Source organism: Populus euphratica, unplaced genomic scaffold (genome assembly GCF_000495115.2).
Source record: "Populus euphratica unplaced genomic scaffold, PopEup_1.0 scaffold318.1, whole genome shotgun sequence".
Taxonomy (NCBI): domain Eukaryota; kingdom Viridiplantae; phylum Streptophyta; class Magnoliopsida; order Malpighiales; family Salicaceae; genus Populus; species Populus euphratica.
In genome coordinates this window covers 456,665-469,651 of record NW_011500003.1, presented here as the reverse complement: position 1 = coordinate 469,651, position 12,987 = coordinate 456,665, and the positions used below count along the sequence as shown (strand labels likewise).

The window sequence follows — 12,987 nt, the reverse complement described above, 5'->3', positions numbered from 1 at the left end:
AAAATAATTTAAAAATACTAAAAATAAAAAACATTTAATTTTTTTAAAATATTTTTAAAAGATATAAGAAAAAGAAAGGATAGACAAGTGGTCTAGCCGACGGGGACAGAAAGGTATTCTTGAAGTGTGGGCTTCTATATGTATATACAAGACAACGTAAGAAAGACCCCACATCATCCTGAAAGGTCAAATGTAATGATGCATAAAGCTCTCTAAAGGCAGCTTACTTTCTTAACGTGGATTTCAGACAAAGGAAGATGGCTCCTGCACTCTCTGATACTTTGAGAGTCACATCTAGCTTACTTATGCTTGTGTTACTAATGTTTTGCATGGGAGCAATTAACTTGGAGGCCCAAGTTGGGAGCCTTGCTCCTGATGAAGGTACATGTATATTTTTAATTTGGTTCGTATGAGCAGATTCTTTAATGTTTAGAGGAAGACATACACTTGTAATGCCTTCTTCTAGCAGGAGTTTTTTTATCTGCAAAATCCTCACTGCATCATGCTCTTCGATAATGCAGCCATCAAATTTGATTGTATTGACGGATTATGTAACCATGTTAGTAATGGCATTATGCAGTGATTTTCTTACAGAATTCTGTGTTTTTTGCAAACATTTCTTGGCGAGGCGTTGTAGAAGCCACCAGCTAATCATCCCAGAATTAGAAATTGAGATTTAATTTTGATTTATGCAGTGGAAGCTCTACTTGAAGTAGCAACACAACTGGGCAAAAAGGGCTGGAATCGCAATATGACACTGTGCAATGATACAGTTTTACCTCGAAAGCTAGAAGCTGACAATAAAGTTGTTTGCAACTGCTCATTTCCTGGGGGAGCGTGCCGCGTTATTGCCATGTATATCTCTTCACTTACCACTCCATGCTTTTGTTTTCATTTTAAATTTGAGGTATGAAGGATTCTGATGGGCAAGTTGAAGGAATTAACAAAATACACTAAATGTGTGTGGTTAAATCACTGCAGTCATACTTATAATATATATATTATTTTAATCTTGAATAATTTAATATATTTTTTATTTATTTTTGTTTTTCAAATTCATCATTTAATATCAAATTATTTTTAAAATTATTCTCCATAATTTTACCTAATTTATTTTATTGAGTTATATATCTATCTCATGAATTTAGTTCTTTTTTCTCTATAGTGAGATTTTTAATTTATTTTTTTATGAATTTATCTTCATCATATAATTCATATCATAAATTTAATAAATTAACCTGAATCTATTTTTTTTGTTTTTTATCTTTTTGTAATTTAATATTTAATAATTAGGCTTAGTAATTTTTTATTTAATTTCTATAAGGTTATCTTAATTTTATTATCTAGATCGAAGGTTTAATAGATAAACCTGAGTTGACTCGGATTATTTTTTGATCATTTTTTATTTTTTTTAATTTTACCCTTCAATAATTTTTTTAATTTTATCCTGTATTATTAGGTTTTTTTGATAATCAAGTTTTGTAATTTTTTTCAATTTAATTTTTGTAGAGTTATCTTGGTTTAAATGATTTGGTTTTTTTTCGTCGATTTTGACTTTTACAATTAAATCAATTGAAAATAAATATTTGTAATTTTATTTTTTATTTTTTATGAAGTTATCTTGTCTCATATCCCAAGTTACAAGTGTTATAGGTTAGCTTGGGTTAACTTTAATTTTTGTTATTATTTTTAATTGATTTTTTTTTTACTTTCAATATTTAAAATTGAGTTGATTAGAAATTGAGTTTTATATATTTTTTTAAAATATTTTTTAAATTATCTTGATCTCTTAATTCAAGTTATGAGTCGAGTTATGAGTTTTAAGGTTGATCGTGATTGACTTAAGTAGTTTTTTTATTTTTTTTATCTATTTTTTCATTTAATATTGGATTAATTAGTAATTAATCTTCATAATTTATTTTGATTTTTTTATAGGGTTAGCATAATTCTCAATTACAAACTTGACATGTTAACAAAGATTAATTTAATATATCATTATCTTAATATTTGTTTAAAAATATCATCCACTATATCACCATATAAATATTTAAAAAACATGTCATTTAATATGCATTATATTTCAAGTTAAAAAATAATTTTTTAATTTAAAAAAATATTAATAATATTTAAATAATTTTTTATGCTAAAAAAATAACTCGTACCACCAGGAAAACAATTCAGTGGAGGACTATTTGTGGTGGATTAAATATCCTCATAAACCCCATTCGGTAGTTGAATTTTATTTTGAGAAATTCAGATGCAATTCATTAGCAGTAAAAATATATAAAAACAATAAATAATAAAAGTTGTATTTTCTTGACATATGATTGTTGATTTGCAATGGTTGAAAGTTTTGATTTCTTACCTTGTATTGAGGAGTTGATGGGTCCATGTGTTCTTGCAATGCAGATATCTCAAAAGGCAAGATCTTGACGGTACTCTCCCAAAGGCTATCGAGAAACTTCCACACCTTAAACATCTGTAAGCAGTGCTTCAAATTATTACGTTTCTACAGATTGAGCACCGTGAATTTGCATCGTATGATTCGGTTTTATTAGAACTTTATCGGCTTTGCAGAGTTCTTTATGCCAACTACCTGAGTGGCAATATACCATCTGAATGGGCTAATACCAAGCTGGAAACATTGTAAGAAAATTCTGCATTCATGTTTTCTAGCCAAGGAATTGCTTACTCATAATTAATAGATTGTATAAACAACAGGTCTGTCGGCGTGAATCGGTTGACGGGAAAAATTCCTAGCTATCTGGGAAGGATTACCACACTGAGCTACCTGTATGCATTTTTCTACTAGTCAATTTCTTGTCTTTTAATTTTATATTTAAATTTGTTCAATTGTTTAGTCAGGAGTAATCCTGAGAGTTGGCATTTATGCAGGAACATTCAGGACAATATGTTTTCTGGAACCGTTCCCCCTGAGCTTGGAGGCTTGGTTAACCTGGAGAATCTGTCAGTTCATTCAAGCTTTTGTATTAGAAATTAAGTCCTACCTGATTATTGAATGCTAAGTGTTTTTCTCCTTTTGTGATTGCAGAACTCTCAGTGCCAATAATCTCACTGGAGAGTTACCCCAGGCTCTCACTAATCTTACCGGATTGAAGGAACTGTAGGTTCTCATTTCACATGGTTATTGTGTATCATGCTCATTGGTTGCAGTATTTGATATTACAGATGCATCTCTTTACTCTCCAAGTTTCATGATTCTGTGTTTTCCGTTTGGCGAGTGCAGAAGGCTTAGCAGCAATAACTTCACTGGAAGAATACCTGATTTTATTCAGAGCTGGAAACAACTTGATACATTGTATGTGCTAGTTTCTACCACAAGCTCCGAATCTCATCACTGAAGCAGAACCCTAATCCCCCTTTAATTTTGTATTAACAGAGAGATCCAAGCTGGTGGTTTCACTGGACCCATTCCTTCAAGCATCTCTCTCTTGACTAATCTAACTGATCTGTAAGATATTTGTTTTAAATTTATGGTCTCAGTTACAACTTTAATCCTGAACATCTCACATTTTGATGCTGTATAATATTGAGCAGAAAAATAAGTAACTTACTTGGAGATGGTTCAGAGTTTCCCAACCTAGAATCTATAGCAGGCATTAAGTATCTGTGAGTTATTCCTGCAGCTGACACTCTCATATCAGGATCATATTTAATTTACAACACAGCATATATATTTAGCTTACATGAAATTAATGTGTATTGCAGGCTGTTAAGCAACTGCAACTTGTCAGGAAATTTTCCCGAATATTTGACCAGAATGGCACACCTGAAAATTTTGTATTCACTCTATTCCTTATACATCATCCATTCTGTCATGAAGATTGAAGTGTGAATCTCATGGATACTTAGAGCTGCTGTCTTTAGATTGCAACTAAATTATTATTTGTAAATAACTTTCAAAATGCATTATGAACCAGGGATCTCAGTTTTGGTATTTAATTTATTTTTTTTACCTTCTTTTCGAAAACAGGGATCTCAGTTTTGGTATTTAATTTATTTTTTTTACCTTCTTTTCGAAAACAGGGATCTCAGTTTTGGTATTTAATTTATTTTTTTTACCTTCTTTTCGAAAACAGGGATCTCAGTTTTGGTATTTAATTTATTTTTTTTACCTTCTTTTCGAAAACAGGGATCTCAGTTTTGGTATTTAATTTATTTTTTTTACCTTCTTTTCGAAAACAGGGATCTCAGTTTTGGTATTTAATTTATTTTTTTTACCTTCTTTTCGAAAACAGGGATCTCAGTTTCAACAGATTAAATGGTTCACTTCCAACAAATTATGATGGCCTAAAAAGCTTGGAGAAAATGTAAGTGTACTATATTATATTACCTTCTGAAATTAATGTTTGCCATATGAAAGCATAATTATTAAATCAAAACCAGTCAAACAACTAGTCCAAGAAAATCTAAGACTCGGAGCATGAACAGGGCTAAGATTCTAGTTGAACCATACAAGACATTGAACTATAAAACCTATTCAGCCTGGCCAAACCCTGTCCAAACCACATCAGGTCAATATCTTGTGAAAAAAATAGAACAAAATTATTATTTTTTAATAAAAATATTGACCAGAGCTGACCCGATGGCTCAATCCTTTTTTCAAGTTATTCTCATGATAGAGTACAGCAATTATGATGATAAACTTGTCCTCCAAACAGTCTTTTACAAATGTTCAACCAAATGACAATTTTTACTTTCTGCATAGGTATCTTACAAGGAATATGCTTCCAGGGCCCATCCCAGATTGGATCGACAAAAGAAATACACGCTAGTATGTTAGTTTTTGTTTTTTTTAATATCTGTATATAAATTATGATTTTTGAGATTTTTGTTTGTAATATGTTTTCTTTTTACTCAATTAGAATTATTGAATATTTTATCCATTAACTCTCCCCCGAAAGACAGAAATGATCAAATTCAGTTCGCCTTTATCGGAACATTCTCAACCCAAAATCTTAATCATGAACTTCAGGTTTCCCTGATCCAATAACAGATGCGTGTCTGTAGGTTTAATAATATGTCCTTGTCTTTGAAGAGCTATACTCATGAGAAGCTGGAAATCAGATTATCCTTCCCAGTTTCCAGATATTTTTCAGTACATCTGTGCATGAATGATCAAACTATCTCCAAGGTTTCATTTAGTTATTGTCCTTGAATAGAATGGACAAATACATTAGGGACAAAAATGTGTTTGGTTACAGTGACGAAGATGAAGATATAAAAATAAATTTGTATAGTTTTGGATTGAATTTTTATCTGTTAAAATCAGAAAAGACGTGAGGTGAGGACATGTCCTTTCTCTCCCAACTGTCTTCATCTCTTCTGTCTATTCATCTCTTCTGCATTGAGATAGCAACCCAAAGGTAACATGTGCATGCAATTTTGTTAAAAATTCAGTCAGTCATAAACTCAATGGTCCTTTTGCGTGTGGCTACCCCATCATGCGTCCCACCACTAGGATTTCCATCCCAAGAGGAAGATGATGCTCTGCATCAACCTCCTCTGGAAAGAAATCGAATTCAACTGGTGTAGGAATAAACAACCAGTTGATCCCAAAAGCCTAGACAAATGTTAACGGACAAACTTATTCCTATATTCACTAGATAATAAATATAAAGGTCCTATTATGTGGGCATTTACGTCGTGGGTCCCACCACGATTTCCACTCTAGGAGGAAAAGGATGCTCCTGCATCACAAAATCTTAATTGTTTCTGTTCTGTTTGCTCCGATTTAGCATACGGTCTGATCCTAACATTTCTTGTGTTATAATTTGTTTAATCATATCAGTGACCATGACCATTTTTATTTCGATGAATAGAGCGATATTCAGTGCACATAAATTGTGGGGGACCAGAAGCCACCATTGGAAACACCATCTACGAAGCAGATAATGAGCCAGGAGGTGCAGCAAAATATGCGTCCAAAAGAGAGGATTGGCAAACAAGTACCACAGGACATATCTGGGATGTTCCTGCTTCCTTGGATTTCTACATAGCAAAAAACAAGTCCATGCTCAGAATGGACAACTCTGTATTGTACACAAATGCACGCCTCACTCCTTTGTCTCTCACATACCACGTTCCCTGTCTGGTAAATGGGAATTACAAAATCAAGCTGCACTTTGCAGAGATAGTAATGAGGGATAACAGATCCTACTACAGTCTAGGAAGACGGATATTTGATGTTTATATTCAGGTATCTATTAATTAAAAGATCATAGATTTATTCCTTATGCAATAGGTGACACCTTAATTGAAGAATTGTTCTCGCAGGACATTGCTGTGCTGAAGGATTTTGATATAGTGAAGGCAGCGGGAGGGGTGGATAAGGTATACATTCATAATTATACAGCACCTGTAACCAATGGAGCTTTAGAGATCCGCCTTCATTGGGCTGGGAAAGGAACCACAAGGTCTCCCACAAAAGGAACATATGGTCCTCTAATATCAGCCATTGATGTGGAATCTGGTAGGTTGACATATAATGGAATGACATGGTAATGAAGTAATAATTAGTACTGTGATCTGACAATACTTGCTCGCGCTGCAATTCTATTTTTGCCTAGACTTCAAGCCACCTGATAAAGGCGGGAGGAAGAGATTCATTGTCGCTGGAGCTGTGGTTTTGCCATTATTCCTCATTCTCGTATTTCTATCCACTCTTTGGTGGAAAGGTTATTTGGGAGAAAGGAAATCGAGGGATCCAGGTACAGTTGATACATTTATTTGATTTTGCAAATTCCAGTGAGGAATCCAGTCACTAAAATAACACGGCAATAAGCAATTTTCTGCATCTTATTTGTTGTATGTCTATCCATGAATGCATACATTTGTCAAAGAATTATCTCAATCCAAAGATGAAGCTAAAGGAATGGTTTTATATTACTCTCTAACAATGGTTTTTTCAATGGGAATTATCAATCTCAATGCTGTTTACTTGTAGGACTGCTAAAACCATCGGTGTTCTTCCTTTGATGAATCATTCATGCAGAACAACTAATATATACATATCCTCTTTGTTCCTTGTGTAGAACTTGTTGGGTTAGATCTGCTTACTGGTATCTTCACCTTCAGACAAATCAAAGCCGCAACGAATGACTTTGATCCAGCAAACAAACTTGGAGAAGGTGGTTTTGGCTGCGTCTACAAAGTATAGTACAGATTTTTGTTTTCGTCTAGCTACTTGTCTACTATATTATTTCTTTTCTCTTATCGAAGCATCAAGGAATGGCCTCAGTGAACTCATTTTGTTTGTCTAAAATTATTCTCATTATAGGGAGTACTATCAGATGGCACTCGGATTGCGGTTAAGCAGCTTTCGGCGAAATCAAAACAGGGGAATCGTGAATTTGTGAACGAAATAGGCATGATTTCTGCTTTGCAACACCCAAATCTTGTTAGATTGTATGGATGTTGCATTGAGGGGAAGCAATTGTTGCTGGTCTATGAATACATGGAAAACAACAGCCTTGCGCATGTTTTGTTCGGTAGGCCTCTGATCACTTCCCCATAGTATCTTATGTAAAGTAATGAGAAAGAAAACAAGTTCTTTGAATGGCATATAGATAGAATTAGTGAAGAAGAAACTGATGGGTTGGGTTATGCATGATGTTTACAGGGACAAAGGAAATCAAGGCAACGAAGCTAGACTGGCGTACAAGGCAGAGGATATGTGTAAGTATAGCGAAAGGTCTGGTTTTCCTGCATGAGGAGTCGACACTCAAAATTGTTCATAGAGACATAAAAGGTACCAATATCCTTCTTGACAAGGACATGAACGCCAAGATATCTGATTTTGGAATGGCCAAGCTTGATGACGAGGACAAGACCCACATCGACACCAGAGTTGCTGGAACAATGTGAGTTTCTGATATTAACACAAGTGGTTTATTGAACATACTGTAAGGAAAACACACAATTATTGTCATTTATCTAAGATAGCTTTTAGTCTTAAACAGTATGATGCTGTAACTGGGCTCAAGTGCCGATGGAAGGGGTTAGCTTAAAAATATGTGGTAGGCAGGCATCCAGGGTTCAAATCACACACCGCAGGGTTCTCATGGATCAGGGCCTCCCCATCCATGGCTGTGTTCCTCTAAATGAATACACTACTCACATTATCATCCAGGGTTCGAAATCCTGTTTAGGCTGGAAGAAATATAATTTTGCCTATCGAATACTAAAACAAACAATAGACATTTAGCATTTTTTTACATGTTTTAGGGAAACAAACTAGTAAAATGTCTCTGAGTAACTGAGTTATTCTTTCTGCGCAGGGGATACATGGCACCGGAATATGCATTATATGGTTACTTAACTTACAAGGCAGATGTATACAGCTTTGGTGTCGTAGCATTGGAAATTGTTTCTGGGATGAACAACGTCAAATTTAGGAGGGATGAAAATTTTGTATGCCTTCTAGATTGGGTAAGTTATGCCCATTTAGTCTCTTAATTGCCTGTTCATGTTTACTCTTAGTCACCTATATATCTAGTTTTTTGTTTTTTGGTTCTTGCAGGTTCTATATTTACAAAAAAGTGGGGACATAATGGAGATGGTTGATCCAAGATTGGGGTCTGAATTCAACAAGAAAGAAGTGGTTAGAATGATCAATATAGCCCTGCTATGCACAAATCAGTCTCCAGCACTTAGACCTACAATGTCTACAGTAGTAAGCATGCTTGAAGGAAAAACTGATGTCGAGGAACTCGTCATGGTTCCAAGCACCTTGGTTGATCCATCAGGGTATGCTACGGCCTTACATAAAAAGTTTGCTCAATCTTCTGTCAATGGAAGTTTAAGTGAATCTCAGTCCCTCGTGAAGTCATCAGAGGGACCAGGGACTGCTTCTTCCTCTTCATCAGCCCGGGATCTTTATCCATTTAGTAAAAGCTGATGCCACAAACCACAACTTTTTTACCATGAAAAATCCTGGATAAGAAACAGATCGAAAACTAAATACTCACGAAAGTATTTGTTCGTGATTCATGTTTCCTGGTATGAATCATTACTCATCAGTCAGTACTTATTATTGCTAGTGTATGTGATTATATGTAATATTAACTTTATTTATGCAAAAATATATTTTTTTATTTATTATAATAACTATTTAAGTTTGATTAATGAAGTAAATTTTTTGAAATATAAGTGCTTTATAAAAAAATTATAAAGTAGTTATAATTATGAGTATTTTTATTACATTAAAGTATTGTTTCTAAAAATTTATAATTAAAATTATGGAGACTGATATTTATTATATTATTTTTTATAAAATAAATAATAATTATAATAAAAAATCAGTTAGTAAGTTAAACGTAGCTACATTCATCCTTAACAATTATTCCCATGGAAAGTCGATCCAATTTGGTGACAAGTGATTTCTTGAAAGTCTTGATTATATCTTGTACTTGTACCTTGATCTCAGCCATATTTGCAAGCCTTTTACGTGATAGACTCAAGAAAAATCCTCTACCTTAGTCTATCCGACACATTTCCATTGCTGCAAACCTTTACATCTTTTGTCACATTGCAAGCTAGTTTAAGTATTTTTGATTCTGATATTGAATGCATCAAGAAAATTCAAATTCCCCGTTAGAATTCCTCAAGAAGAGAATCTTTTGCAGGGAAGACGACCCAATGCCATCTAAACAGGAAGACAGAGACAGAAAAAGGCATCATGCCTTTATATTCTAAAAAAGTAGAAACAAAAGTCCAGATCATGGGCTCAAATGGTTTCAAATGAAGATAAAATTTTCCAACTTGCCAGATGCAAATTAAAGGTCTGCCTTTGGAAACCCAAAAGTTGCTCCCTGCATTCAAGAAGAATCCTCTTTGTAAGAAAAACAAATTTTGATCACGACAAGTTCTCCAGCAATTAGTGTGTGCATTCTCTGAAGTAAACGAAGAATCCTCTTTGTAAGAAAAACAAATTTTGATCACGACAAGTAACCTTGAGCTTTACAAATCAACAGATACGAATCTCTCAAGATCAAACGAGGTTGTAGTTTCAAATCCAGATGCTACTCTTCAAACCGTTTTCCCAAACAAAGAGGCGGTGATATCAAAAACTGCTCAAAATAATTTCCAAAGCAAAACAATTTTTAGTTATATTTTTCATAAAACAATTTTCAAAAAATTTGACATGAGTTTTACCCATAAATATAAAACTCAACCTAGCTCGGGAGTTGAAGTGAGACCTAGGCAACCTGGGACCTCAGCTTGGTTTTAAATGGTCTAAACTCGGGTGAGTCCTGAGCTTTTTTTTTTTCTTTATATTTTTGTTTAATAAACCCAAGAAATATAAAGTTAATTGATGAATATTTGGTCTCACATATTTTTTTTATAGCCTATACCTCAAAATATTTCTTAATTTTTTTAGATGGGATAACTATATTTATAGCTTACAACTCTATGGAATGTTTTCTCATTGAATTTTTCTTAACATTTTTACATGGAATAACTATCTATATCCATAAAAAAATACAGAATGATTTCTTAACCTTTTCATGTAGGATATATATAGGCTGAAATTGACCGAATCAGAAATTAAATTGAAAAAATTGAAAGTTTGTTGAACAATTAAGGATCAAAATACACAAATTCAAAACAAAGAATTAAATTGAAAATGGTACTAACTTCAAAGCTAATATTTAAATTTGGTAGGGATGCAATTAAATTGATTCTTAAAACCAAAATCTCAATCGAGGATTGATTTGGAAACAAAGACTTTTTGGCATCATTTTCTTTCAAATTAAACAACATATTTTGTACAAAACGACATCGTTTCATTCACTGTTATAAAAAAGATAGACAAAACGATGTCATTTTAACAACACTACTTGTCATTTTTTTCCCCTAGACACGCTGCAGGCAGGACAATAAGGTTTTCCCCCCTTGTCGCATCCTCGCAAAAGCACGGCGTCGCGGCGATTTTTCTCGGGAGCGAGGAATGATGTCAGGGTCTTTATTTTGTGAAAAAGAAAGTCGTTATTTAATATTATAGTCATTAAAAAACCTAACTGGTCTTACAGAGATTCTAAGGTAATGGACTAGTTGTGTAAATGGAAGATTTTAACACCCCTAATACCATACCTAAAATAAACTATTTAATGTTTGGTTTACCTTATAATTGTTATAGTGTTGATATTCTTTATTCCTATTAATTTTTCTGATATGTTTGTTGTTGCCTAAACTTATGATGTTCACTATTATATGTATTATATGTTTAAGTGGTAAAAAAATACTAATCCAAACAACCATTTGTTTTATAGTAGTACAAAATGATGGAGCATGCTCTAGGTATTAGGAAAGATATTTTCATTCAAAGAGAATATATTTTATGATATATTTTATGAAATGTAATTTTCATGTAATTATTTTTAGTTTCTCTTTACACTTAGACTACTTATAATAAAAAAACATAATTATAGCAACTCTCTTATATAAAGTAAATGTTTCCTAATACAAAAAATACATACAAATTTCTATTTTATTTTCTTTACATGGTATTAGAATTAGATTTTTTAGTAATTTTATTTTTTCCCCCGCTACTATCAATCATCACAGAGGAACAACAACCATTGAATAACAATATATATTCTTTGTACCATTCAGATCATCAAGATATAATGCTAATTTCAAAGCCTATTATATGGTGCATGACCATGATGATTTTATTGAATGCCAAATCCAAGCTAGGTTTTATAAATGGAACCATTTCCATATGATTGAAACAAATAAATTAGATGAATATGCCTTATGAAAAAAATATAATAATATAATTCTTTTCTTAGATCCTTAATTCACTCACATAAGACATTACAGATCATATTATTTTTTCAACCACAACACAAGAAATATAGGAAGACCTTAGAGATCATTTTTTACAAGGCAATGCATTTTGTATTTTTCAAATTGAATGAGATATTTCTTGCTATACTTGAACTCAAGTATAGGTCAGGTCGGATGATTGTTACAATTTATTACACAAAACTAAACAAACAACTATGGGATGAATTGGAATCCTATAAAAATAGGATCTATATATTTTATAAGAAAAACCTTGATCATTTTCAAACCCGGTGAAAATTCATATAGAAAAAAAATAAAAAATAACGAAGTCTAATCTCTAATTAAATAAATATCAATGGATGAAACAAAAAAAAACATGAGCTTAAAAATTAAAAAAAAAAAACAACCAAGCAAATTCAAGAGAATCTCTTAAACCTGAGTTAAGTTTTTAGATCTGCAACCCATAAAATCCTCAACCCATACTTAATCAATAAGCTTAATTTTTAGACAATTTAATATTGAAGGATAAAATTAAAAAAATTAATTTAAAAAATTTATCACATTATAAAAATAACAATTAAAAGAATATGAATTAAATCTTGTAAGAAAAAAATTGAAGGAGAATAAAATCTTAAAAGAAATCAGATTTAAAAACCATCTCAAATAAAATGAATAACAATAAAAAAATAATGATAAAATTTGATAGATAAATAAAATTAAAGAAGGATGGAATTAAAAAAGAAATCCAATTCTATAAAGATGGACCAAATTGGAAGGAGAATCAAATTAAATGATTGCTTTTAATATTTGAAGGGTTATACATGGAAACGTAAAAGAAAAAAAAAAGTGCAAAAAAGGTTGAATGAGCCAAGCTAAAGGTTTGTTGGCCATACACTTTGCATAGGAATCCGTAGGCCATCGAGACGACTCGAATGTCTACCCAGAAGCCCTTATTTGATTGCCATACACCAATATATGCAATGCATGTGAATCAATTTATATTATCAATATTAATATTTATTAAATAATTAAATTACCTTTAACTTAATTTCATTACTAAACAAACAATGATAAAAATACAAAAAAATCCATAAATATCAGTTAAATAATATTTGTTTAGAAGGATATATTTTTAATTAAGAATAGGGAAACATAGATTTTTTTTTTTAAAAA

General features: G+C 32.2%; 1 protein-coding gene across 1 annotated transcript; it reads left to right on the top strand.

The window, feature by feature from the left end:
• The first annotated feature begins 242 nt into the window (after positions 1-242).
• Positions 243-9,006, top strand: LOC105141016 (probable leucine-rich repeat receptor-like serine/threonine-protein kinase At3g14840). The gene is made up of 22 exons (XM_011048079.1): positions 243-381; positions 696-855; positions 2,410-2,481; positions 2,578-2,646; positions 2,722-2,793; positions 2,896-2,967; positions 3,053-3,124; positions 3,248-3,319; positions 3,401-3,472; positions 3,559-3,630; positions 3,730-3,801; positions 4,260-4,331; positions 4,730-4,795; positions 5,062-5,155; positions 5,840-6,220; positions 6,298-6,493; positions 6,591-6,731; positions 7,056-7,174; positions 7,301-7,511; positions 7,643-7,883; positions 8,301-8,451; positions 8,543-9,006. Exons 1-22 carry the CDS (start codon positions 258-260, stop codon positions 8,918-8,920), a joined length of 2,979 nt encoding a protein of 992 aa, XP_011046381.1. The 5' UTR covers positions 243-257; the 3' UTR covers positions 8,921-9,006.
• Positions 9,007-12,987: the final 3,981 nt, after the last annotated feature.

What these genes read in the sequence shown, in the direction of transcription:
- LOC105141016 (XM_011048079.1), top strand. Translation starts at nt 258, where the DNA reads ATGGCTCCTGCACTCTCTGATACTTTGAGAGTCACATCTAGCTTACTT. An exon ending in CTTCCACACCTTAAACATCT is followed by an intron (nt 2,482 to 2,577) that starts GTAAGCAGTGCT and finishes TCGGCTTTGCAG; the next exon opens with AGTTCTTTATGCCAACTACC. An exon ending in TTGACTAATCTAACTGATCT is followed by an intron (nt 3,473 to 3,558) that starts GTAAGATATTTG and finishes AATATTGAGCAG; the next exon opens with AAAAATAAGTAACTTACTTG.